At 44.2% G+C, this 27,960-nt stretch overlaps 1 protein-coding gene and 1 long non-coding RNA gene across 4 annotated transcripts in view; one reads left to right on the forward strand and one right to left on the reverse strand.

Annotated features, from left to right (window-relative positions):
• The window catches only part of WHRN (whirlin), a 134,809-nt gene extending 120,711 nt beyond the window's left edge, over window positions 1-14,098 (reverse strand). The window contains exons 1-2 of one of the 2 annotated variants that reach the window (XM_056539829.1): window positions 13,837-14,098; window positions 11,757-12,933 (exon numbers count right to left, since the gene is read on the reverse strand). In XM_056539829.1, coding sequence (XP_056395804.1) covers window positions 11,757-12,824 — 1,068 coding nt within the window. In that variant the 5' untranslated portion in view covers window positions 12,825-12,933; window positions 13,837-14,098. Of the gene's footprint in view, window positions 1-11,756; window positions 12,934-13,435; window positions 13,717-13,836 lie in introns of those variants that run through there. The other variant, XM_056539830.1, reaches the window with a different exon arrangement.
• The window catches only part of LOC130291252 (uncharacterized), a 200,850-nt gene that overhangs the window by 148,105 nt on the left and 24,785 nt on the right, over window positions 1-27,960 (forward strand). The window contains exons 7-8 of one of the 2 annotated variants that reach the window (XR_008847846.1): window positions 2,006-2,073; window positions 3,224-3,290. The exons of the other annotated variant lie outside the window; for it this stretch is intronic. This is a non-coding gene — a long non-coding RNA (uncharacterized LOC130291252). The remainder of the gene's footprint in view (window positions 1-2,005; window positions 2,074-3,223; window positions 3,291-27,960) is intronic. 2 annotated transcript variants of the gene reach the window in all.

A 27,960-nucleotide genomic window follows, 5' to 3' on the forward strand; every position in this document is an offset into this window, starting at 1 on the left:
GGGACCTTACCTGCCTCCTCGGTGTCTTCTCCGTTCAGGGATCCCCTGTATGGCCGGCGCTCTCCTTCCTCGTCATCACGTCGTCGCGTACGTGCGTCGGCGTGCGTAACGAAGTGATGACGGCGACGGAGAGCGAGGATACCCGGCCGGCAGCAGAGACGTTCCGGAGCGACGGGGACACGGCGACAGCGATGAAGCGACATCCAGGGTAGCGGTGACGGGTCCTATGCAGTGGTCTTCAATCTGCGGACCTCCAGATGTTGCAAAATTACAACTCCCAGCATGCCCGGACAGCCAACGGCTGTGCGGGCATGCTGGGAGTTGTAGTTTTGCAACATCTGGAGGTCCGCAGATTGAAGACCACTATTGGGTTCAAAATCTTAAATTTTTTAGATTTTGCACCTAAAAATAGGGTGCGTCTTATACGCCGGTGCGTCCTATAGGACGAAAAATACGGTAATCTATACTTTCATCCAACAATGTGCTGGTAATGTCTGGATTATGTATGCACTATTGGATGGTGGAAGGATCCGAATGCAGTTAAAGTTGACAGAGAAATCGGGATCTTGTCACTAGCAATAACAACCACAAGGGTGACATGAATGAGTTTTCTTCGGCATCATTTTACACATGACTCTACATTGGCTGAGGATGGGCGCGCGCAGCTGCTTTCGGCGCAGCAGCTTATCACAGGAGTCTCTTTCTACAGATCATCTCAATAATGTGATTACAGGATGTAAGACGTGCCAAGACCAAGCAGATACATAATGTTAGGCACTTCTGCTTTGTCTTAGGAAAAATAGAGCACCTGGAACCTTAAAGGGGTACTCCCAAAGAAAAAAAAACTTTTTCAAATTAACTGGTGCCAGATAAAAATCTTAATCCTTCCAGTACTTATCAGCTGCTCTATGCTCCAGAGGAAGTTGTGTAGTTCTTTCCAGTCTGACCACAGAGCTCCTGTGCCACCTCTGTCTGTGTCAGGAAATGTCCCGAGCAGGAGCGAATCCCCATAGTGAACCTCTCCTGCTTTGGACAGTTCCTGACATGGACAGAGGTGGCAGCAGAGAGAACTGTGGTCAGAGTACCCCTTTAAGCTTTCGTTGCAAGACCCATAAGTCATGTTAAAGGGATGGCTTGAAAGTAAATTACAGGGATAAAAGGGATATTCTAACTTATAACACATATCCCCTGTGTCATCGGGGGGGGGGGGGGGGGGTCCAACCACTGGGTCCCCCCACAATCTGCAGAACGGGACCTCGTGTTGGAATGGAGCAGAAGTCGCACTGCAATCGCCTAACTTGAATGCTTCCGTAGGCTTTAATGGGAGCTGAGCTGCAGTAACTCAACACAGCTACTACATAATGCAGTGTTTCCATACTAGGGTGACTCCAGCTGTTGTAAAACTACAACTCCCAGCATGCCCGGACAGCCTTTAGCTGTCCGGCCATGCTGAGAGTTGTAGTTTTGCAACAGCTGGAGGCGCCCTGGTTGGGAAACACTGACATAATGATTGGAGCTGCACTCTTCAGTTGAAAAGTGTCTACCCCCAGTAGTCGGACCCCTTGCAATCTCTGGAATAGGGCTTGGCTACTCACCTATCCTCAGAGCAGAGCATCCCTCACCCTCGGACATGTGTGGTAGACAACCCACTCAGCCATTCACCGACTGAGGAGGGGTCCCGCCCAGCTGGTGATTGGCTGGCAAGGCCATCATGCCTGCTCGTTTTGGAGGATGTGGGCCACTCTGCTCTGAGGATGAATGAGCAGCCAAGCCCCATTCCGGAGATTGCTGGGGGCCCTAGTGGTCAGACCTCCTGCAATCAGACACTAATCCCCTATTCTCTAGATAGGGGATAAGTTTTATTTACCCACAGTACCCCTTTAAAGTTGACCTTTCAACAAAAAAGACTGTGCAAAAAAAAAAAAAAAAAAACATGGCTAGATAGGGCTATTCATAATGATTCCAGGCATACCTTTTTCATTTCAATAGTTCTTTCCATTGGCAGGATATAGGCCTTTATGCAAATGAGGCTGAAGTGCCCAAGGGGCATTCCTTAACACAGCCAGAGCTCAGGTAAGTCCAGCCTATGTCCTTGTTTTTATCTCTGCCCCACGGCCTTGCATGTGTCTATCCTGTTCGACTGACAGCCCCTTGACAAAGAGCGCATGGGCTGGACTTACCTGGGCTCCTGCCATGCTGAGGAACACCCCCTGGACACTTTACCACATCTGCATAATAACTAAAAGGCTTAAAGGGGTACTCCGGTACCTAAAAAGTGAACCCCTATCCACCCCAAATGCGGGGAGTCTGATTGCTGTGATTCCCGTGATCTCCTGCTCGCATGCACTGTGCAGGCACCGGCTCTCCCATAGAGATGCATGGAGGGGGCATGTCTTCAACCGCTTCGTGCAGTGGTTGACACAGCTCTGTGCACATAGTGGTGTCCTCTCAGAGCATGGTCCAGGCAGGAGATCGCGGGGTCGCATCGGTCGAACCCCCTGCAATCAGACACTTATAAGTTTTTAAGAACTAGAGTACCCCTTTAAATCTCACCAATGAAGAGGGCCATTAAACTACTGCAATCCTGATGACAACCTGAATCTAGCAACGGGCACATTTACACCCCTGTTTTTCTGGCGATAGGTTTAATTTAAGTGCAGGGTCACATGGGGCGCATCTGCAGCATATTTGACGCTGCGGATGTGCCAACGGCAGTCACAGAAGGACTGTCATCAGTGCATCCACAGCGTCAAATACGCTGCGGGTGCACCTTGTGTCACCCTGCCATAAAAATTCCCCTGATGTAGCCCCTGGAAAGTAGCAATAAACACAAAATATTTCAATTGTACGGATAAAACTCTAAAATTAGGAACGTGCTGGGAGAGGGTGCGGGACATACGCTTGACTACAATGCTACGTAACGTGCCACCCTTAATTAGGTGTTCAGTCATTTCTGAAATGTCTTATCTTTGATAAGTTGTAGAAGAGCCGCAATTATTAACATTTCCTGGCATCGCGCCCAGATATAAAGCAGGTTCTCAGATTAATGGAACATATTTTAATTAATATTATGTTTGCCTATTTGCTGCTGTCTTGTAAAAATTATGCAAGTTAAAAGCATTATTTCTACTATAATAAGACTCTTGGGAAAAAGATAAAATGTATCTAATATCCAGTAATTTAATAAAAAGTTTAAATCTCTGCATATTTTTCTTGTCTCTAGAAAGGGGAAAGTGCCAGCCTGTAGTATGAGGGTGCTAAGTGAGGTTTTTCTTCTCTGTATCTAAAAGGTATGACATTTTAAATTAGCTCTCAGGCACATGGCACAGTCATTCTGTCAGGTGGTTGAATAATGTATAAAAAGTGGGGCAATTAGGTGATCCCTGTCATTTAACAGTAACAAACTATGCATACATCAATAGTTTGAATATGAGAAACTTTAAAATGTATCTTATCAGAGCAAAATGCCTCTTTATCCCTTTATGAGGCTCCTCCCCTGACACCCAACACCCCCACCCCCCAACTCATCATTTACTTGGAAAAACTGCTCAAGTCTCCTTTGAAAGAGGAGATGACTATCAATTTACTGAGGGATCAGATTAAATGCTGCCCATAGAAGTCTCTGGAGAGGGGATGGTGGGGGCAGTGGCTGGAAGGAACCAGAGGCAGATAGGTAGATGGCAGCTTACACTTGATTCACGGCTGAATTCCCAGCTTACACTACTAAGTACTGCTTTATAATGTCCTCTATGCTGCTGCTGGTGTTTATAGAGATATAGGGGAGAAGAAAATCCTAGATATGACACAAAACTGTTTTTGTGTAACAGCCAATGATTCTATTTTATTAAATTGGGGAATTGTGTTTTGTCCACATATTAGATATAGACCAGTCTCAATGCAAATCACCAGTATTGTCCTCCCCTCAGAAATGCTTGTGTATCACATCAGGTAGAGAACAGTGCAGCTCTGATGCGATTGGACGATCCATTCTTAAAAGTGCCCCCCAACTGGATGACAGGCCCTACAGTAACTAAATGCATGAGGCGAAAAGGGTAAATGAGACAGGCCAGGTCATAACCAAACAGACTCATCAAGTACAGAAACAGGACACGAATAGGACACAAGTGAGTAAGGTTATAGGGACCATATAAAGGGACCAATCACAGGCATCAGGTGGCTAGCAGATGCCTGCGTTAAATGCCTTTCCATTCAGGAAGCATGGAACGGCAGTGCAGCAACTGATTGGCCCAGCGTCTCTGTCTCCCGATTGGCCCGCCTGCCCTGCCTCCAGCTGTGATGAGTACTCTGCGCAGAGTAAAGCTGGTCACCACAGCAGCGCAGAAACACTCCCGGTGACACCAGGGTTCGGATGTGGCGCAGGAGCGAGAATGCATACATTCCTAACAATATGTTGCAGAAGAACAAAATGCAGGACACAAGCTATATTTCTCCTCTCAATTGCTTATTATTCATCTCAGTAGGTGATCACATAAAAGTCAACAACGTGAACAGGAACACTCCAAATAAACATAATGAAATATTCACCAGCCTCAGATTCAAAGAAAATCCAGGAAATATTACAATGTCCACATAGCAATGCTGCTGTAGGAAGATTAAAGGGGTACTCCGCCCCTAGACTTCTTATCCCCTATAAGATGTCTGACTGTGGGGGTCCCGCAGCTGGGACCCCCGTGATCTCTGTGCAGCACCCGGCATTAGTTTAGAATGCTGTGTGTGGGCGTCGGGGGTCGTGACATCACAGCCACGCCCCTCGTGACATCACACCATGCCCCCTCCCATAGACTTGCATTGAGGGTGCGTGGTGTGACTTCACGAGGGGCGTAGCTGTGACGTCACGACCCCCCACGCCCACTCCAAGCATTCGGAACAAAATCTAGCGGAGTACTCCTTAGGGTACGTTGAGACGAGCGGATTTTCTGCGTGTGTTTTGCTGTGGATCCACCGCTGAAGGATCTCTGTATGCTGCCTTTAAATGTGCCTGCTCGGAGCGGCAATACGCAGCTACGAGAAGACACACTGCGATGTGCAAGTTGCCGCGTGCATGCGCAGTATACTCGCACATCGTGGCAGCTCTCGGCCTAGCTCATAGAGCAGGGGGAGCGGCCGCGATGTGTGCGCGAGTACACCGCGCATGTGCAGCGACTCGCACATCGCTTCAGTGTGTCTGCATGTAGCGGCGAGCAGGCACATGTAAAGGCAGCATACAGAGGTCCTTCAGTGGCGGATCCGCAACATAAGATATGCTGTAAATCCGCTCCTCTGAACGTACCCTTAAGGTGGAGTAATAATTGGACAACGTCTATATAGAATTCAGTGGTCAATTATAATTATATAAGCACTGTCACAAATGGCACAAACCTTGCATAGATAGTACAAGTGAGTATAGGAAACTTTGTAATATGTCTTATTAGACATAAAATGCTTCTTTCTCCTGTGATCAAGCTTCTTTCCTCCCCCTTTTTCTGCTGAAATCTTCTTCTCTAAAATCAGCTCAGCTTTGTCCTGTGTCTGCTAGACAAGCAATACAAGTCTATGGAGAGGGGAGGAGGGAGCTCTGCTCACCAGCTCTGGGAGAACTGTAAATTATATATGAAGCCTGCAGAGCAGAAATATGCTGAAAAATATCATATAAAAGTTAAATAATGGGCAGCTTATCCTGAAATAACAAGTATGCTTTAAAATTATTCCCTTTTATGCAACAAGAAGCCAGAATGTTCATCTATCAAAAACATTGTATTATGTCAAATTTGTGATTTGTGCATTTGTTGCAAAGTTAAACAAAGCTGAATGACTATCCTCCAACCAAGTGTGGTATAGTCCAGAAACAAATGACTTGAATGCTTGGTGAGCCAACAACCTCCAACGCAGCGACATAGCGTACAGTTATACAGTGTACAAACCATGCAGTGTCTCACTATAAGCATCATACAGTATGAATATCAAATAACAGTGCCATACACCACTACCACTGTACAGTACCAAAATAATTTACCATATGGTGCCAAAGTATCAACACCATAGTCAGGGCTGGCTCTGCCTATAGGTAAAATAGGCAGCTGCCTAGATCGCATTCTTGATGGTGGCGCCGCTCTGCCCGCAGCAATAAAGTTAGTCAGCATCTGAAGCACCCGCCCATCCAACAAACCCCTCCACACACCCCCCCCCCCCCCCCCCCCCCCGGTACCATAATTATCTACATCTGGCAGTGCCACCTTAAAGGCAGACAGGCCACCATCCTGGCTTTGTGCGGACCTCCATACATCTGCCCGCCTAACAGTGTTTCACCCCAGTAGTAAGGAGGGGCATATCAAAGGGCAGAGTCAAGAGGCGGCAAAAGTAGCTTTTGCCTAGGGTGGCAAAAATCCTTGCACCAAGCCTGACCCTAAAACAAAACCCCACCACACCATGTTCAAATATTACCAATAAACATTTCAGTACAGTGGTCCCTCAACATACGATGGTAATCCGTTCCAAACGGACCATCGTTTGTTGAAACCATCGCATGTTGAGGGATCCGTGCAATGTAAAGTATAGGACAGTGGTCTACAACCTGCGGACCTCCTGCTGGGTGTTGTAGTTTTGCAACATCTGGAGGTCCGCAGGTTGTAGACCACTGTTAGAGAAAGTTGTACTCACCTGTCCCCGCCGCTCCGGACCGTCACTGCTCGTCACCGCTGCCCGGGATGTCGCCGTCCATCGCTGTCACCGTGTCCCCGAGGTGTCCCCGACGCTCTGGCAAGGCCTCTGCTTCCCCCGCAACTGCGCTCTCCATCGCCGCCATCACGTCGCTACGCACGCCGCTCCTATTGGATGACGGGACGGCGTGCGCAGCGACGTGATGACGACGATGGAGAGTGCCGACGATGCAGAGGATCCCGAAGAGGACGCGCCGGAGCCCCGAGGACAGGTAAGTGACCATCACCGGAGCTCACGGGGCACCGTAAACGGCTATCCGGTGGCAGCTGAAGCAGTCAGCCGTTTATGCGATGGCCCCAACATACAAAAGCATCGTATGTTGATGCTGCCTCTGAGAGACCATCATATGTTGAAATGATCGTATGTCGGGGCCATCGTAGGTCGAGGGGTCACTGAATATCTAAGTGCTATCTAGAGAAAACTGCAGTACCATTAACTACCACAGTGTCAGGTGCCAGGCGTTTTGGGCACTCCATTCATCTGATGTCCTGGACATGAAGGCTAGCCCCAGCTTTATATATTGCATAACTGTATTGGTCTCACATATACTCGCATTCATTTGTATTACACCAGTGTGTTAGTAAGTTGCATACTAGCCTGGGCCATGGTCGCTGTGGGATTTGAGGATCCATATTACATCTGGAGACGTTGGCGCTCATTTCCTTACGTCCCGGTATTTGTTATTATCCTGGCACTTTAGTCCATATGAGAACATTCACACGTCCTAATAATGGCGCAACAAGGCGCTGCCTTTTAAATAAATCGTTCTAAGAAATGTTCCTAGAAATGCTTTTATGGAAATGTCCTATCCCAGTAACAATGTGATTGTAGATGTAACATATGGTGTTTCCCGCAATGTTGTTTTTCCCATTGAAAATAATGGGGTAAAATGCACAACGAAACAAGCCGTAAAAGCGGCGCTGTTTCCTAACTGCTGTGTGTTATTAGGGCGTTTATATATCCCTATCACCATAAAGTCTTTACATTTACTACATAAAGCTATATCGGCAAATGGCTGTAACATGGTGCTGGTTAGTATTAGGCAAGGCTCACATTAAACAATCTTTCTTGAGAAGAACAGATGTAACCACATAATCAGGCCTTTATAATGAGTAAAGCACCTGTGAAAACCCACAAGTCCAACCTCATCTTCTTAATTAAAACCTTTTGTCAATTAGATCTTGGGGAAGTCAACACACAGGGTTCACTAACAGTTTCTCCCTACACTAAGGATGTTTACTTAAAGGGGTACTCCACCCCTAGACATCTTATCCCCTATCCAAAGGATAGGGGATAAGATGTCTGATCGCAGGGGTCCCGTAATATAGCACGCAGCACCCACCTGTATCTGCTTCCGGCAGCGTTGGAGGTTCTGGCTCCCGACCACGGGAACGGAAGATCGTGACGTCACGACTCCACCCCTGATTAGCTCCAAGACAAGCACGGATCATTCCTAAGCATGTCCATTACTGTCCGGCAGGTAAGTACTAAAATCACCTTATGGTGGAGAACCCCTTCAATGTTATCAATAAAAGACATGAACAGTACAATTCTTTTTGTGTTTTATTAGTTAAGTTATCTCATAACAATCAGACCACATTGTGTTAGTATTTATTACAGATATTCAGGTAATTCCCAAATATTCACTTACTTTTTCTGCCTGCACTGTGGATGTTTACTCAACAGATGTGCGTTCAAAAACTGCCTGTGTCTTATTCATTTAGTTACATTGTATCTGTCTGTAGTTTTGAGAGCAGCCAGAGCACAATTTTGTTTACAATGTTATAGCAGAAATCTTTTTTTTTGCAGTTTTTGTCAAATTTATTTTTTGCAGGCTTATGCAAAAAAAGTAATAAAAAAAAAACAGCCAACCGATTTTCAAACAAAAAAAAACAATGGTTTACGTCTACAAAAACTGAAACTTTTGCCATGTGTGAACATGACCTGACTTTGTCTTAAAGTAAATATTCATCTTTTTCAATTCATTTGCGTATGGTACTGGTAGGTCAACAGTTTCTAGGCACCAAACTTCTAGATTTTCTTCAGTTTGGGACACTTGACAGCCTTTATCTCTGCTACATCTGGGAGCTGCAATGTCTAATGAAGTATTTCCCAACCAATGTGCCTCCAGCTCATGCAGAACTCCAACTCCAACAATTGTACCAAAGGTAATAGGGAAGTACTAACTTTTATTCATCTAATCTACAATACACCAAAACAAAAATATGGGAACCCATTGAAATAGTAGATGAGAACAAGATAAATTAACAGTCGCGTACCACAAAACAAATCTGATTGCCAACCTAACGCATTTCTGCTGAGTGTAGCAGCTTCTTCAGGGGATAAATCAGTGTTATAGGGAAGACAACTAGGAGCCTGTTCTGCAATAGCTCACCAGTTCAACCCCAAAACAGTCAAAAATGATGAGATCGCAATGCCTATTGTATACTCCCCCTATAGATATGGTTATAGATGCCAAATAAAAGTTAAGGAGCAGGTGAGACTAAAGACATATAGCAACTAAAGATTATGAGATCAAAGTGAGTATTGTGTAAACACACATCCTGGCTATAGATACATCAGATAACCGGACAGATAACAAACAACAATACCGAACACCATCCAAATCCTGAGGGACAACAGCAGGAGAGACAAGTCATGTCCGGCAGTCAGGCGTATAAGCAGAGCAGAGCGCTACCTGCAGTGGCAGAGAGCCATGATTCACGGCTACTTGTGCTCAGCCAATGGCTGTCCGGGCATGCTGGGCGTTATAGTTTAGCAACAGCCAGTGTACTGTGTAGTCCACAGTTTGGAGACCACTGGTCTAATGAAAGCCACAAATCCACACCCTCTCCTCTTCACGCTATACCAAATATCTAGCACTGAAGCTTGGCTTGTTCTGACAGGCTTCTGTGCATAAGCACAAGCACTACAGGCTCACTAGGAAGTGCAATAATAACAGTAATAGAATTATTATAAATGGCAAGTAAACAAACAGTGAAATTAATATCATATTAGTCAAATGAGTATCAATGGGCAAATATCATCTTCAGGCATGTACAACTATATGGGGCTACTTTGAGGCCTTGCTCGAGATGCATACTTAGAATTAAAAGCAAGCAGAAGAGAGAAGCAGCGGGGGACCTGAACAAGCCGCAACAGGAGCTACAGTGGTAGCTGCAGGGGGTAGGCAAGTATCATTAACACAAGAACATAACAATATCTTTACAATGCCGGAATACCTTTTTACATTAACTCTGCATGCACAATTTCTGACTTATAAAGAGGGCACACCAAGGGTCGGGCTGCATCAGCTGCATATTAGATGCTCATTTGTGACCATTCTAATAAATTAGGTGAAAAAACATCATAATAGGTTTAATTCCAGTCTGTTATAATAGGTTTAATTACAGTCTGTTATATAGGAAATATCTCCATGTATCTCTGTCAAGTTTTTGGCACAAAGTGTATTTTTTTTGTCGTATTTGTAGCCAACAAAATTAAAACCATTTTCCTAATAAAAAAAAGCAAAAGGTGTATAAGTATTAATTGCAGAAATCTGGGTAATTCCCAAATGTTCACCTACTTTTTCTCCCTGCACTGTGAATGTTTGCGCTCAACGAAAGTTCAACATAAGACATGAACAGTACAACTGCTTGAGTATTATTCGTTTAGTTACATTCTATTTTCTGTAATTTTAAACAGTGTAGAGCACATTTTATTACTATTATACACACTATTATTTACTGAGAGGGTTTTGTAGTTTTCTTTGTGGGTTTTAATTCCCTCCAATTTATTTTCCACGGTATTTACTAATGTTTCCCTACATTTTCCACTTTCCCTACATTTTGCTTTTTTTTTTTTTTTACACATGCTCTGATCTTTCTGGTTATCCTCAGCTGAAATCCACCATATTTTATGTGAAAACCTTAGTAAATATGTTGGGCTTTTGTGAAAATGTCAGGAACACGCCCCTTTTATGAGACCACATCCCTTTCCCCAGCAGTCCCGCCCCTTTTCGGGTTTTCTTAGCAAAATGGAGAGTTAGTCAGGTTTTTTCAATTCTGGCGCAAAATCTGGCGCAGACAGAATTTCTGGTGCAATGCAACAGAATCTGGCGCACAACCCGACAAAACATGTAAGGTTTGCAATAGTAAATAAGGGCCACTGTGTATTTGTAGCTGAAATGAAGGCCTTTTTTTTATACAATGTGCACACTGATGGTCCCTTTTTCCTAGACTTTAATTAAACACGTTTTTTTGCAAACATATTTTTTTATATTCAATTTTAAGGCTCTTTTTCCTCTGTGTGAACCTGAGGCGGTTCTAGACTGTGAGGCCTTAGATGAAAACTCAAACATGTGGCCCTCACTGACACTCATAATTAAAGAAGATATGCAAGGGGTAATAAAAATTAACTGTATGAATTGCATATTATGTGCAACGCCATTTTACATTGTTAGGGGGGTGAGTTAGTCAGCAACAAGGACCTCGAAAGAGCAAGGCCATGGGTGGCTGCCTAACTTGCCTTATAGAAGTGCCACCTCTGGTGTGAACATTGAATCTAACATACAACAGCAGCCTTCATACCCGGCTTGGGAAATAGTTTCCTGTATGACACATGCTCAGGCTTGTAAAGCTATAATTTACATATATATATATATATATATATATATATATATATATATACAATTGTTTTGTCATTGTTGTGGAACAAGTGGCATCTTAGCTGTCACATTAAAAGGCAGATTTTAATGGAATACAGCTCAGGGATAAATATAAAGTATTTTCTAGATTTCTGTAGAGTTGCAATAGCTTTTGCTTTCCAAATATAGACTATGTGAATACATTTTATTTTTGTGATCTCAGTTTACTGCCTCTAACAATACATGGTGTAGCAGAGCCCGGCACATTAATCCATCTGGCACCACTCGTTGGTTACAGAAATGATGGGATCTCTGGGTGGCTATCTCAAAAGACATACAGGGAATGGAAGTTTTACTTATCAGCATCTGTAATAATCAGGTAAAGGTAACTTACCTTAACTGCCTCACTGTGGGTGACTCTGTCAAGTGATCTTCCATTTGCCTTTATAATCTGGTCCCCAACTCTTAGTCCCTCAGCTTCTGCCAAAGAACCAGGTTCAACCAGTGACACATAAATACCAATGCCATGTTCAACGCCACCACGAATGCTGAAGCCAAGTCCTTCTTGGTTTTTGCTTCGCTTTAGGATAACCTGTCGAACATCAGTTTTGGTGCCAGCAACTGTGGTGCCCTGGTGGTTAAAACCTGATGTTGCTCCTGGATATGAAGCTCCAGACACTAAACTAGGACTAAGTGATTGATTACTAAAGGCAGGGGCTGTCCCTGGTCCGGAAGGGCTGAAAACAGGAGCTGTCCCTGGTCCGGAAGGGCTGAAAACAGAAGCTGTCCCTGGTCCTGAAGGGCTGCAAACAGAAGCTGTCCTTGGTCCAGAAGGGCTGAAAACAAGAGCTGTCCCTGGTACTGAAGGGCTAAAAGCAGGAGCTGTCCCTGGTACTGAAGGGCTAAAAGCAGGAGCTGTCCCTTGTCTTGGATTGCTTAAAGGAACAGTCCCTGTTACTGGGATACTAAAGGCAGGATTTGTCCGAGGTAATGGTGAGGTAAATGCAGGAGCTGTGCCTGAAATTGGAGTGCTAAATGCCGAAACACCATCGTACAATATCTCACCAAATCCTGTAGAGCCTTGGGTCAGGTCTTTAATGTATAACCCTTCCGAAGTATACTGGTCGAATAGTAGTTGGTCAGACCGTGGGATAACAAGACGTAGCATGGGGAAAAGTTGTCTCTGGTCCTGGGGGCGCAGTATAAGGCGCAATGTTCTCACCAGGTCAAACACATTTCTTCGAGAGTGATAGAGTCTCAAACAGTGCAAAAGCTGTTCCCGCTCGGGGTCACTTAGCAGCCGGTTCAGAGCTCCATGAAGTCGACGGACATTTGAAGAGAGGACACGTCCGATGTCCCCTGAACAAATCGAGCCAGATGATGAAGAATGGATGGACCCTGTCAAAGATTGGTGTAAGGAGCCCCTTGGCGAGGGGTGAAGAGTACCTGGCTCTGAATTCATTGCCCAATGGCTTCAGATAGTGTCAGAGGATCATACATGGGGGAAACTTTATTGGTCCCATGAGGCACTTCTATATTCCAGATCTTCTGTGCGTTGTTCTTATCGGGATCTGCCAAAGAAGAAATAAAAAAATCTTCATCTCTTGAGCTCTTTCCACACGCTGTCAGCCAATTTGTGCCCTCTTCAAGCTATGAAAATCTCCAACGCTTTCTAAGATTCAACCCTGCTTGCCCTTCCAGACTTGATAATTGCAGTATCTAACACGTCAAGGTTCCTGGCATCCTATGATCTGGTGTTTTCGTGATCTTCTCTCACATCTCCCCCCTGTAACACTCAGTCGCTTACAGTGTTTTAAGTCTCTGCTTCTGCTTCGTTCGGTGTCCTCCCTCCCCCTCCTCGTCTTCTCTATTTCTCAAGGTGATTCTCTGGGTCTATTGCCCTCCTCTCCCTCCCGTTCTCTGCCAGCTACGACTAATATTGGGGACCGAGCATTAAATTCCTCTGCTAGTATTTTTTGACTTCCTCATCTGCTCTGGTTCTAATTTCAGAAAGTCTATTCTACACAAGTACTACAAATAATTCCCCATTCTGCCCACCTCTATTGCACTCACCTGGTCTCTCAGAAAAAAACATCTCAGAGTCTTCTGCGTCTTCTCGTCATTCTTTCACAGTCTAACAGGTGACACTCCATACCTCTCTTATACAGGTGGTGAATTTCAGACACACCATCTGTCATGTTGTACAGGTCAGACTCTCCTCTTTCTATCGACAGTCTCTGCCGTCTCTTTGTAGATGATGAAGTCTCAAATGCTTTTGCTCTCTTTTTCGGATGCTACGTTTCCTATTATTCTTTCCCTTAGTCTCAAATGTCACTTTCAATCTCCCGTTTTAAAATAAGGCTCACTGTCCCTCACAGTATCTTCATCTCTATCTTGTTGGTGCACTCTCCATTACTCTCTAACTTAGAGCAAATATCTTTCACCCCTTTAGATGATTTGATAAAAGCACTTACATGAATTCTAGGGGATCGTCTTCTTTTTCCTAGTCGCATGTCATTTTATCAAACCGGCTTGTCTCCGTCCCCCGACCTCTTTCTCTCTGCAGTATTTTTCCAGGCTTACTCAGGTAGTTGTCTCACAGTTCCCCTTGTCCCTGACTGTCACAGGTGTCTCTCTGTGCATCTCTTGGTCTCTCCCGGATCTGACGTCCCTCAGTAATGTCAGCGTTGCCAGGAGACTGAGAAGACAACACTAATATGCACAGAGCTTAACCCTGCACTGCCAGACGGGCGTGCATCAATCTTGTGAGTCTAATACTCCAAACTTAACCCTTAAGCCTGCAACGCCAGCTGCCATGAAGCCAATTGACATCTATCATGAGCTCAGTACCTAAAGGCAGGTGCTGACAGCAGTGTTTCCCAACCAGTGTGTCCCCAGCTGTTGCAAAACTACAACTCCCAGCATGCCCGGACAGCCTTTGGCTGTCCGGGCATGCTGGGAGTTGTAGTTTTGCAACAGCTGGAGGCACACCGGTTGGGAAATACTGGCTTTCAGCAACACAGAAACTCATAAGCTGCCACATACCTATAGTATATGTTTTGTTACATCTTTGGTACCAAAATGACCAGATACAATAAAACAACATTTATCTTATAGGGGCTGTGTCCAAATGATGATCACTGTCCATATGCTTGAAAGGGCATATGAATGTCATAGATGCAGAGTTTCTGCCTCTCAAAACCCCCTCTTTTTAAGGCTGGGTTCACATTTAGTATTTTTAACCATATTGTATACCAAAACCTGGAGTGGTTTGGGGGAAACACTCCTGGAGGAAGCCTGTCTGGCGAAACACGTCGGAGAATTGGTTGTTGTTACTCTGTATGCACCTGTGTTTATTTGAATGTACCGTGCACTTTTAAGATGGTGGCTGCCACAGCTTAGCATTTGCTATTTGCATGCTGTTATGCATTTTGCAAGCATTAGCACTTTATTTCTGGAGGCTTTATCAGTGGTTTATGTATTTGTTTTTACTACACATTTGATCTATTTTTAGGTCGTACAGAGCGAGAATCAAAAAGTGTTTTTTTTTATGTCGTACATCTTGGCAAAACGTTAACCTTTCTAATATACTTCATAAAAATATTTTTTATATAAATCATATATACTTCATATAAATTTGTGCTATCCCATTTTTAAAGAAATCATGGCTTACAAAAAAGACCACTAGGGGTTCCCATACCATCCAGAACATAATCCTGTCTGGCTGCAGCATCATCTTGGTCCCGGCTGAAGCGCAGGCTGGGAAATAGTCCAGGAAGTGAGGGCGGGACTAGCACTTCTATATGCTCACTCTTGTCCTTTCAGAGGGCAGCATGAAAACAGAGAGGAGGTTACAGAGCAGCAAGCAGTGATTGGCTGAAGAGACCCAGCACAGCGCAGCAGACTCAGGGAGGAAGTGAATGCATGGTGAGTGAGGGCGGGCTCAGTGCTTGCCTTGGACACGCCTCTTCCTGAGCAGTGGATGTCAGAATGAGTGAGCAGCAGAACAGAGGGATTTGTGAGCCAAATACAGAAGCCAGACACATAAAAAGGACATGTAAAGCATCTGCATGACCCAGTGAGTAACATATAGAAGTATACATTTTTTTTCTGTGATATGACTGATACACTTTAAGAGGTAAGCTAAGGCAAAGGTAAATTAAGGGGGACATTTATTATTTTTTTCATTATGTTTCTGCCTTTGGTGGCAAAAAGGCATATCTTTAGGCGCGTATTGTGTAAGTGCGTTTTTGGTGCGCCTTTTGGATATATGTCCTTTTTTGCAAAATGACTGTGAAATCCACCGGTGCGCTATTTCTGATGCCATGGACATTATTTATTATGTGCACCTTTTTGTAAAAGGGAGTATAAAAAGACGCATCGACCTTAAAAACGCCACGTCGAAGGCAACCTTTTCTTTGTCGCTGGAATCAGCGAAATTAGAGCTAAAATGCAAACGGCACAATATTTATTAAAGGAGAACTCCAGAATATAAAAATTGTCCCCCATAGTGCCGGCAGTAAAAAAATAAAGATGTACATACCTTCCTCCGCTCCCCCGGGGCCTCCGGTAACCGTTCCCACACTGCCGCTCAGCCTATCACCGGCCGAGTCGGGACTTCACGGCGGCCGGTGATTGGCTGAGCGCAGTATGACTTGCCGATCACCGGCAACCAGGAAGAGGATCACGGTTGAGACTGGAGCCAGTTACCGGAGGCCACGGGGAAGAGAAGGAAGGGATGCACATCTTTATTTTTCTTACTGCCGGCACTATGGGTGACAATTTTTATATTCTGGAGTTCTCCTTTAAGGTTGTGTGTGTGCCTTTATAGTAAATTAGGTGCAAGTTAGCCCAAAAAAAAAAAGACCCATAAATTCTGCCAGGGAAAATGGCATCCTACAGCCAGCATTGATAAATGTCCCCCTTAGTCCCTCTGGATTTATTCACGCATTGTGGTCATATATACAGTTTACTTACGTTTATCCTCCAATATTTACCATACGACCTTAAATGTTATTGTCACTTATTTGAGGGAAGTCACATATGTGTGAATTGCGCACGTCTGGTTATGTCTGACAAGACTGGACATATGTCCTTAATTCGCTCCAGAAGCTTCAGCTAAAAGGAAAGGATTTCAATAAATTCCCATTTCCATCGCTCGCCTCTTATTGAAAGTAATTTATGGAATGTAAAAATACGGAAGCGCAGCGTGTGATTAGATTGAGCACAAATTCGCTTTGATTTCCACTGAGGCGCATCAATCTGATGGCCACAATGGAAGTGTTTTGGTGGGAGTGTTCAGTTCTGTGTATTAGACAGGAATTGGTAAAATCAGAACGGTCTTTGTCACTCAAAAACAGTCGTGACTTTTTTTTTTTTTTTTTAGATTCAAATCGTGTCATAAACTCCAAGAGACAGAAAAAAAGTGACAAATAAGATGTAGCGCAAGTCTGTACGTCTGCAGAAACAAGAGTCTCGTGATATGACCCCGAGATCAACATTGTGCTTTTTTATAGGCAAAAGCCAGATGCTATAATAGGCAGCTGGAACTTAAAGGAGTACTCCAGGGCAATAAAACGTATCCCCCTATCCAAATGAGTTTTAGATGGCGGGGGTCCGACCGATGAGCAGTCGGACCCCCGTGATCTAAAACGTATCCCATATCCTGTATAGAAGGGATATAAGTAAGTTTTTTGCACTGGAGTACTCCTTTAAATTACCACCATTATCCTGCTCAAAGGGGTACTCCACTGGAAAAAAAAAATTCTAAATCAACTGGTGCCAGAAAGTTAAACAGATTTGTAAATTACTTCTATTTAAAAATCTTAATCTTTCCAGTAATTATCAGCTGCTGTATGCTCCACAGGAAGTTATTTTCTTTTTGAATTTCCTTTCTGTCTGACCACAGTACTCTCTGCTGACACCTCTGTCCATTTTAGGAACTGTCCAGAGTAGAAGCAAATTCCCATAGCAAACCTATCCTGCTCTAGACAGTGGTTAGACAGAAAGGAAATAAAAAAAAAAAATATATATACCGTATTTATCAGGATATACCACGCACCGGCCTATAACACGCACCCTCATTTTACCAAGGATATTTGGGTAAAAAAAGTTTTTTACCCAAATATCCTTGGTAAAATGAGGGTACGTGTGTGTGCATGTGTATACCCCGATACACCCCCAGGAAAGGCAGGGGGAGAGAGGCCGTCGCTGCCGGCTTCTCTCCCCCTGCCTTTCCTGGGGTCTAGAGCCCTGCTGCCGCCGCTTCTCTCCCGCTGGCTATCTGCGCCGCTGCCCGTCCTCTCCCCCTGACTATCGGCGCCGATAGCCAGGGGGAGAGAAGCGGCGCCGGCAATGGGGCAGCGGCGCCGATAGCCAGGGGGAGAGAAGGGGCAGCGTCACCGATAGCCAGGGGGAGAGAAGGGGCAGCGGCACCGATAGCCAGGGGGAGAGAAGCGCAGGCAGCAGGGCTCTAGACCCCAGGACAGGCAGGGGCAGAGAAGCCGGCAGCAGTGGTGGTCTCTGCACCTGCAAAGCCACTGCAGTTCATTGATTTAAAGCGCCCGCTTTAAATCATTGAACTGCAGCGGCTTATCGGCGTATAACACACAGGTAGACTTTAGGCTAAAAATTTTAGCCTAAAAAGTGCGTGTTATACGCCGATAAATACGGTATATAAAATAACTTCCTATGGAGCATAGAGCAGCTGATAAGTACTGGAAGGATTCAGATTTTTTTTATATAAATAATTTACAAATCTGTTTAACTTTCTGGCACCAGTTGATTTGAAAACACTGGAGTACCCCTTTAACCTTCCTTAGCATAAAACAGTGTCCTAGCTTTATCAGATTTTATTTTCTTTCGTTTCATCCTTATTAGCACCAAAGTTTGGCGCATGCAGACTAGAACGTTTCTGTCACTCATGCTGTTCGATATCTAAGGCCCATTCACACTACAGAGTTTCCACACAGATTTTCCAGCAGAAATTCATTGATCTCAATGGGATCCTGCTGCACAGTTCACACTACGGAAATTCCCTAGCAGAACTTTTGTAAAGAAATTGGATCCTGCTGGAAGATTGAACATGTTGAAGCTTCCGGTGGAATTTGCAGAAAAGGAACATTGCTTTTTGGCTGACATTCAGTGCCCGTCCAGGAGTGGGCTGCTGTAAACAAAATCTGCCTGGAATTTTCTTGTGGAAATTCCTGGTGGACATTCCATAGTGTGAAGAAGCCTTTAGATTATGTAGTTCCAGTTTCAGACCTGTCTTTTTTGCCAGCTTGAGGTTGGCTTGAAATATCTGCACCTATTTAAAGGGGTACTCCACTGGAAAAAACATTTTCTTTAAAATCAACAGGTGCTAGAAAGTTAAACAGATTTGCAAATTACTTCAATTAAAAAATCCCAATCCTGCCAGTACTTATCTGCTGCTGTATAATACACAGGAAGGTATTTTCTTTTTTTAATTTCCTTTCTGTCTGACCACAGTGCTCTCTGCTGACACCTCTGTCCATGTCAGGAACTGTCCAGCACAGGAGCAAATCCCCATAGCAAACCTCTTTTGGTGTGAGCATAGAGCACTGTGGTCAAACAGAAATTCAAAAAGAAAAGAACTTCCTGTGTGTTATACAGCAGCTGATAAGTACTGGAAGGATTGGGATTTTTTAATGCAACTAATTTGCAAATCTGTTTAACTTTCTGGCACCAGTTGATTTAAAAGAAAATGTTTTCCAGTGGAGCACCCCTTTAAGGTTACTCCCCTTTCTCGCAAAGGGTGTGGCTTTGTGAAAAATGGGCATGGCCTAAAGTGCTACATGCTGCGCCAAGATGTGACAACATTTATATGCAGGTAGGCCGGTAGGTTTTCAGGCCTAGCGTGTCTTTGCAAGTTGCGCAGATCCATCCTGCTAGTCCGGCATCCACAAGAGCAGCAACCCAAGAGAGCGATAATTGGCTACAGCTCCCTTATATGGGCAGGGGCTGGACTAGAGCTAATTGGTCCATACTGAGGTCAATCACCATTACAACGGATTATGGGTAACACGTGACCCAAGGACCTCCAAAGGTCCTCCAACATACCATAGAGGATATTAACATAGTCACATGACCGAAGGTCCTGCGACGCTGAACAAGGTAAGCACACAATACATTATATTAGATATATACTATTATTAAATATATACAGGTATAAACATTATAGAATTAGAGCAAAGAAGAGGCGACTAGGGGCTGTCCCACCTGAGGGATCCTACCTGAGCGTAGTTACTCTGACTTTGGGGACCTCTACACTAGGTACAGTATGTAATTTGAGGGGCGTGACATCACACGGGGGGCGGAGTCGTGATGTCCTTCCTTTCTTCATTTCTCCTTTAGAATAGGACTGGGATAAATTGCCAGAAGACAGGTTCACCACAGGAGATATGCAGCTCCAGCTAAGCATAAATAAGAAAAGAAGTGAAATGAGGAGGCGCCTCTCTTTTCCTTACTCTCCTGTATACTCTAGAATTCCTGTTTGTTAAGCTCAGCCGCAGGTGGTGTAAATGCAATCACAGCATTACAGTGATGTAAAACACTATAAAGTAAGAAAGCCATGTAAACAAGGAACAAGTATCTGATACACCAGGCCCGGGGGCTCCCATAGGGACACTGCAGTTGGGCATGTTATACATTATGGGGGAGATTTATCAAAACCTGTGTAGAGGAAGAGTGGTGCAGTCGCCCATGGCAACCAATCAGAATGCTTCTTTCATTTTTCACAAGTCTCTTTAAAAATGAAAGATGCAATCTGATTGGTTGCTATGGGCAACTGCCTCACTCTTCTCCTACACAGGTTTCGATAAATCTCCACCTATGTCCTTGAGGAGATTTATAGCCTATACATCCATGTTAGTGAAGGATGGGGGCGGCACTGGCTAGAGTAGACGTTCCATAATGTGTGCCGCAACACATTAGTGCGTCAGTGGCCGTCTCCAGGGGTGTTGTGGGACCGTCTTATTTGCTTGTAGCCGAAGCCGCTGCTGGCCACTGTTCTTAAGTGGCAATGCCCCATTCTGCCTGATCTTGGACTGACAGTCAGCGATGCATTTCAACTTCTGACAAGTGACACCCCTGACTTTGCGCCCGAGGAACGGTGCAGGAGGACGTCACTCGCCAGACGCCAGCATCACCCGTCAGACAACAGGGGGTGATGGGGGGGGGGGGTGACATGGCACAGTGGGCGACAAGGGAGGGGAAAACAATGGTACAGGGGGTGATGGAGTGGCACAGGGGTTGATGAAGTGGGGGGGGGGAATAAAGTTGTGCAGCGGGTGCGGAAGGGGAAATAAAATGGCAAAGGGTGGGATAAAGGGGGGCATGAAATGGAACAGGGGGTAATAAAAGGGGGAGAATAAAGTGGTGCTGGGGTAATGAAGGGAGGGTTGAAATAGAGCGGGGGGAATTAAATGACACAGGTGGTGATGAGGGGAGAAATGAAGTGGTGAAGGGGGTGATGAAATAAAACAGGGGGTGATCAGAGGGGCTAAAGAAATTGCACAGGGGTGATGAAGGGGGGTAAAATGCCACAGGGGGTTGCAGCCACATTTGTAATGCTGATACTGATACTTAAAGGACATCTGCAGTGCTGGGCCAAAATTTTTTTTTTTACCTCATTTAATAGGTCTTTGAAAGACCTTTCCAACGATGTCTCCCCCATCAAAATTGGCCCAGTCGTTCTCCCGTTATCAGCACACGAATTACGGAGGAGAAGTGAAAATAAAACTACATCTCCCATCATGCCTTGTGCTTACTTCCTGTAAGCTGCTGCCCTCCCCCTGTTCTATCCCCCCGAGCAAATTATTATATTGTAACGCCCACATCTCCCTTCCCTATGCATACACCCTCCCCTTCTGCTCATCTCCCCCTCCCCCATGCTGCTCCTGTCCAGTGATGAAGCAGCTGCCTCCGTGCTCACTGTAGTGTGGGCTCTGGAGAGTGAAAGTAAAAATGGTAAAAAAAACATAATTGTTTGTCTATAAAACTGTCCTGATATTGGTCCCTCCATCTTTTTCACAACTACAACTCCAAGCATGCCCAGTTATTTTATATGCTGTTCGGGCATGCTGGGAATTCCAGTGGTGCCTCCAGCTGTTGCAAAACTACAAATCCCAGCATGCCCTGTCAGCTTTCTGCTGTATGTGCATGCTTGGAGTTGCAGAGGTGACTCCATCTGTTGTAAGACTATATATCCAAGCATGCCGTGTCAGCTTTCTGCTGTTTGAGTGTATAAAGGAGTTGTAGTTCACCAACACCTCTACTGTATCAGGAGACTCCTGGGAGTTGTAGTTCACCAACACCTCTATTGTACCTCTGTAGTCTCCTGGGTGTTGTAGTTCACCAACACCTCTATTGTACCTCTGTAGTCTCCTGGGTGTTGTAGTTCACCAACACCTCTATTGTATCAGAAGTCTCCTGGGAGTTGTAGTTCACCAACACCTCTATTGTATCAGAAGTCTCCTGGGAGTTGTAGTTCACCAACACCTATATTGTATCTCTGTAGTCTCCTGGGAGTTGTAGTTCACCAACACCTATATTGTATCTCTGTAGTCTCCTGGGAGTTGTAGTTCACCAACACCTATATTGTATCTTAGTAGTCTCCTGGGAGTTGTAGTTCACCAACACCTCTATTGTATCTCTGTAGTCTCCTGGCTGGGAGTTGTAGTTCACCAACACCTGTATTGTATCTCTGTAGTCTCCTGGCTGGGAGTTGTAGTTCACCAACACCTGTATTGTATCTCTGTAGTCTCCTGGCTGGGAGTTGTAGTTCACCAACACCTCTATTGTATCTCTGTAGTTTCCTGGGTGTTGTAGTTCACCAACACCTCTATTGTACCTCTGTAGTCTCCTGGGTGTTGTAGTTCACCAACACCTATATTGTATCTCTGTAGTCTCCTGTGAGTTGTATGTCACCAACACCTCTATTGTATCTCTGTAGTCTCCTGGGGGTTGTAGTTCACCAACACCTCTATTGTATCTCTGTAGTCTCCTGGGAGTTGTAGTTCACCAACACCTATATTGTATCTCTGTATTCTCCTGGCTGGGAGTTGTAGTTCACCAACACCTCTATTGTATCTCTGTAGTCTCCTGGGAGTTGTATGTCACCAACACCTCTGTTCTATCTCTGTAGTCTCCTGGGGGTTGTAGTTCACCAACACCTCTATTGTATCTCTGTAATCTCCTGGGAGTTGTAGTTCATACACCAGTGTTTCCCAACCAGGGTGCCTCCAGATGTTGCAAAACTACTACTCCCAGCATTCCCTGGTTGGGAAACACTGGCATACACACACACATAACAGGGACTACAACTCCCAGCATGTGTCATTCAGTAGTCCCCCCCCCCCCCATCTCACACACGGAATCATCTCCAGTATGATATTTATTCCCTGCAGTATAATATGTCCGTGCAGTGTAATATGTCTCCTTCACACACACGTCCTCCCCTCCCTGCTCTGTGGTTTGCTCTGTGTTTCCCCCATGATAACTTGAATCCTCCCGGTGATAAGTGAGGTCCTATGTAGACAGAGCAGGGGAGGGGGGAGGAGCTGTGGACGTCCTCATTCTCCCCCTGCTTGAATCTTACAGATAGGGGCGTTTCTGAGGATGAGCCTATGGCTGCCTCAGAAAGCACCCGCTCATGCATATGCATAAGAGGGAGGAGCTGACAGAGGCTAGGGGGAGCACAAACACTGCTGGGAGGAAGAGATCTCCGTCCCCAAGATGGCGGCTGCAATGTAATGAATAGGGGACGGACGCAGGACTACTGGGCTATGCTGGCAACTCTAATATCTCAGAAATGGCTGCATGTAGGTAAATAGAACTAATTGACTGAATTGTATAACTTTTGTTTGGGGAACATTTGGGTAGGGATTTTTGACCACTACAGTTGTCCTTTAAAGGGGTACTCTGGTGGAAAAACTTTATTTTTTATTTTTTTTATCAACTGGTGCCAAAAAGCTAAACAGATTTGTAAATTACTTCTATTTAAAAATCTTAATCCTTCCAGTATTTATCAGCTGCTGTATGCTTCACAGGAAGTTGTATAGTTCTTTTCTGTCTGACCACAGTGCTCTCTGCCGACACCTCTGTCCATGTCAGGAACAAATCCCCGTAGCAAACCTCTCCTGCTCTGGACAGTTCCTGACATGGACAGAGGTGCCAGCAGAGAGCACTGTGGTCAGACATAAAATAACTATACAACTTCCTCTGTAATATACAGCAGCTGATATGTACTGGAAGGATTAAGATTTTCAAGTAGAAGTAATTTACAAATCTGTATAACTTTCTGGCACCAATTGATTTTAATTTTTTTTTCTTCCCACCGGAGTACCCCTCTAAGATATTCTATATGTAGTCTACTATTATGGCACTGTGGGGCTCCCTTATTGTTGGTCCCTCCCCTATGGCAACGTAGGATGCACAACATGATACATGAAATTGGTGGTACGGCAAGTATGTATGTCACCGACATGAAAAGTTTGGGAAGCTCTGGGCTGGAGTATTAAAGGGGTATTCCAGGCAAAAACTTTTTTTTATATATCAACTGGCTCCGGAAAGTTAAACAGATTTGTAAATTACTTCTATTAAAAAATCTTAATCCTTCCAATAGTTATTAGCTTCTGAAGTTTTCTGTCTAACTGCTCAATGATGATGTCACGTCCCGGGAGCTGTGCATGATGGGAAAATATCCCTTGCATGATGGGAGAATATCCCCATAGGAGCTGGACAGCTCCCGGGACGTGAGTCATCAGAAAGCAGTTAGACAGAAAACAGCAACTCAACTTCAGAAGCTAATAACTATTGGAAGGATTAAGATTTTTTTTTTTATAGAAGTAATTTACAATTCTGTTTAACTTTCCGGAGCCAGTTGATATATATAAAAAAAAAAGTTTTTGCCTGGAATACCCCTTTAAGAAAAAGAAGAGAGAGCACCCAGGAACACCCAGTGAGCTCTGAACCTGCAGGCGTGACAGATAAGGGAGCAATACTGTGTTCGGGCAGCATGTCTTCACAGCTGAACACTTTCTATAATATGATATCGGGATGTCGCACATGGTGTCCTGTGTAACCAACTGGATTATTCGGGATTGTTAAAAGCAGTTTATTCTGCAGAGCAAAAGTCATGTCCTTCATGATAAGCGAATGTATAAAGCTGAAAATGGGGATTTCAGAATGGAAAGGAAGACTTTTGCATCCGCTTTATAAACTTATTTCAAATGGATGTAATATAGTCACGTTTTAGGGTAGTGTTTTCCAAACAGAGTGCATCCAGCTGTTGCAAAACTACCACTTCTAGCATGCCCGGACAGCCAACGGCTGTCCGGGCATGCTGGGAGTGGTAGTTTTGCAACAGCAAGTGGCACACTGGTTAGGTTCTATATCCGTGTTTAGGGTCTATATCAGTGTTTCCCAACCAGGGTGCCTCCAGCTGTTGAAAAACTACAACTCCCAGCATCCCAGGTAAAGTGAGTAAAGTGTTAGCAATCTAACATTTTCATGTAAGAGGGACTTAAAGGGGTATTCCAGGAAAAAACTTTTTTTTATATATATCAACTGGTTCCAGAAAGTTAAACAGATTTGTAAATTACTTCTATTAAAAAAATCTTAATCCTTTCAGGACTTATGAGCTTCTGAAGTTAAGGTTGTTCTTTTCTGTCTAAGTGCTCTCTGATGACACGTGTCTCGGGAAACGCCCAGTTTAGAATCAAATTCCCATAGCAAACCTCTTCTAAACTGGGCGGTTCCCGAGACACGCGTCATCAGAGAGCACTTAGACAGAAAAGAACAACCTAAACTTCAGAAGCTCATAAGTACTGAAAGGATTAAGATTTTTTAATAGAAGTCATTTACAAATCTGTTTAACTTTCTGGAGCCAGTTGATATATATATAAAAAAAAAAGTTTTTTCCTGGATAACCCCTTTAAAAATACTAAAATAAAAATCACCCCCTTTTCCCATTTTTTCCAATAAAAAAAAAAAAGATATTTGGTATCGCCGCACGTGAAAGTGTCCGAACTATTAAAATATTGGCCCTCATTTACTATTGCAAACCCGACATGTTTTATCGGGTTGTGCGCCAGATTCTATTGCATTGCTCCAGAAATTCTGTCTGCGCCAGACTTAAGAAACCCAGACTAACTCTCCATTTTGCTAAGAAAACCGATAAAGGGGCGTGGCCATCTGGAAAGTGGGGCGTAGTCACCAAAAAGGGGCGTGTTCCCGACTTTTCACAAAAACTCAACATATTTACTAAGGTTTCCACAGATAATGTGGTGGATTTCAGCTGAGGAAAACCCGACAGATCTGAGCATGTGTAAAAAAATAAATAAAAATAAAAAGCAAAACGTAGGGAAAAGTGGAAAATATAGGGAAACCTTAGTAAATACCGTTAAAAATAAATTGTAGGGAATTAAAACCCACAAAGAAACCTACACAACACTCTTAGTAAATAAGGGCCTTTAGGTTATTGATCCTGTACAAAGAATAGGGAAAACGCAAAAATAAAAAATTCCAAAATTGCAGATTTTTTGGTCACATCACATCGCGGGAAAAAAAAAAAAACGTGATCAAAAAGTCACATATACGCAAACATGGTACTGATAAAAACTACAAGTCACGCCGCAAAAACTGAGCCTTTCAACAGCCATCGGCTGTCCGGGCATGCTGGAAGTTGTAGTTTTGCAACAGCTGGAGGCACACTGGTTAAGAAGCACTGCGCTAAGGGGTTAAAAACTATTCTGACTGCAAGTCCCGGCCCAACCTAGTATCATCAAAAACCTCCATATTCCGCTCGGGTTAAATCGGCCATAGGGAGACTTAATTATTTCAGCCTTCGTGTTACATCGGACATTGCGTCCGATTACGAAAAACGCTACAAGTGCTGACGTTTGGCGCAGGGAGCTGGTTCCTGGATTCGGGGGCAACACTCAGTAATATCATCAATCCGCTGATATGCACATACTCATTATACCCTATTAGCTGATCACACGGGGACTGGTGGGTGGAAAGTGGAAAGCTTTATAAGATGGCTGTATGCATATCTCATTCAAATATCCGCACACTTAAACAGCATGCAATGCAAGCTGCGCTCTTCGCCTTCACAATTCAGATTTATTCACATAATGTCCAATCTTTCAGTTATTAAATGCTATGGAAAATGATGGGTAAAAATAGCTGAGAAAATGTATATATTATTATTATTTTATTAATTTTTTTTAATTTTTTTAATTTTATATTTGAAATGTTAAAGCTTAATTTCCATACTTCATAATAGGCTTTTGTTCATAATAAATGGCTCTGCGAGGGAATAAGATGAATTATCTCAGTAGTTTGGTACACAGTGTTTCAAAGGATTTTGCTTGCTGGGTCATTATGTCTGAAGGGAAGTAATGGAAGTTAAGAGTTTGGCTCCACCTACCTGTCATTTAGGCTATATTCACAAGGCGGAATATTTGGCCGGAAAATTTTCGGGTTGACATACTGCAGACCGCGGGTGGTGGCAAGACATGCCGGGGCGAAGACTGCTCAGAAATGCGATGTCCCTATAGACAACAATGCATTCGCCAGCGGATTTTTTTTGTGTGGCAGAAATCAGAATTTATGCAGCAGATGTTTCCGCAGCGGAAATTTCGCCGTGTGGACGGAGCAGTAGAATCCCACTGAAAACAGTAAGCTATCTGTCAAGCTACCTATAACGTAGTGGAGTACAAAACACAAACAAGTCAGAATACATGTTCAGGCTCAAACAAAGAAAATCAGAAAGAATACACACAAGGATGGAGAAAAAGCAGAAAGCAATGGATCAGGACCTATACAGAGGTGGAGTACAAAGCACAAACAGGTCAGAATACAAGGCAGGATACAGGTACAAACTAGACAGGATAAAATCAATCATAAGTACAGATAGATGTCAAGACAGATAAGGCTAGAAAATAGACAAACGGGTCAGGACTACAAAGTCATGGTAAAATCATGGCACTAAAATCAAGAGCAATAGTCAGAAGGCTGAGGAATCAAATACCCTGCCTCAGCTGCTGACTGGCCTGGGCCTGTAACTCCTAACTGACCAGAGCACAACATGCAAAGTCTGGCCGATTGTAACATATTTATCTATCTATCTTATCCTACTCATTCAGCTAACATCAGCCAGGAAGAAGTAAAGGGCTGTAGTAATTCATGTCTTATTCTTATCTGCTGTGAAATGAATGAAACATACAGTCTGTAAGCAATTTCAGCACTTAGTTTTCAGTTCTAGATCAGAAACTTGAATTTACACACCAAACAGGTTTGATAAGTGAATGACTGCAGATTAACATGAAAGTGGTACTCTGCTGCTAGACATCTTATCCCCCTATCCAAAGGAAAGGGGATAAGATGCCTGATCATGGGGCTTCCTCTGCTGGGACCCCCGCGATCTCCGCGCAGCACTTGGCGTTCTGAACAAATGCTGGGTTCTGGTGGTCACGCTACATCCCATAGACATGAATGGAGGGGGTGTGGCGTGGTATCACGAGGGGTTTGGCGTCATTACCACTGCTGCCGGAACCCGGCTTTTGTTCAGAACA

The sequence above is a fragment of the Hyla sarda genome, chromosome 9 (genome assembly GCF_029499605.1).
Source record: "Hyla sarda isolate aHylSar1 chromosome 9, aHylSar1.hap1, whole genome shotgun sequence".
NCBI classification, from domain to species: domain Eukaryota; kingdom Metazoa; phylum Chordata; class Amphibia; order Anura; family Hylidae; genus Hyla; species Hyla sarda.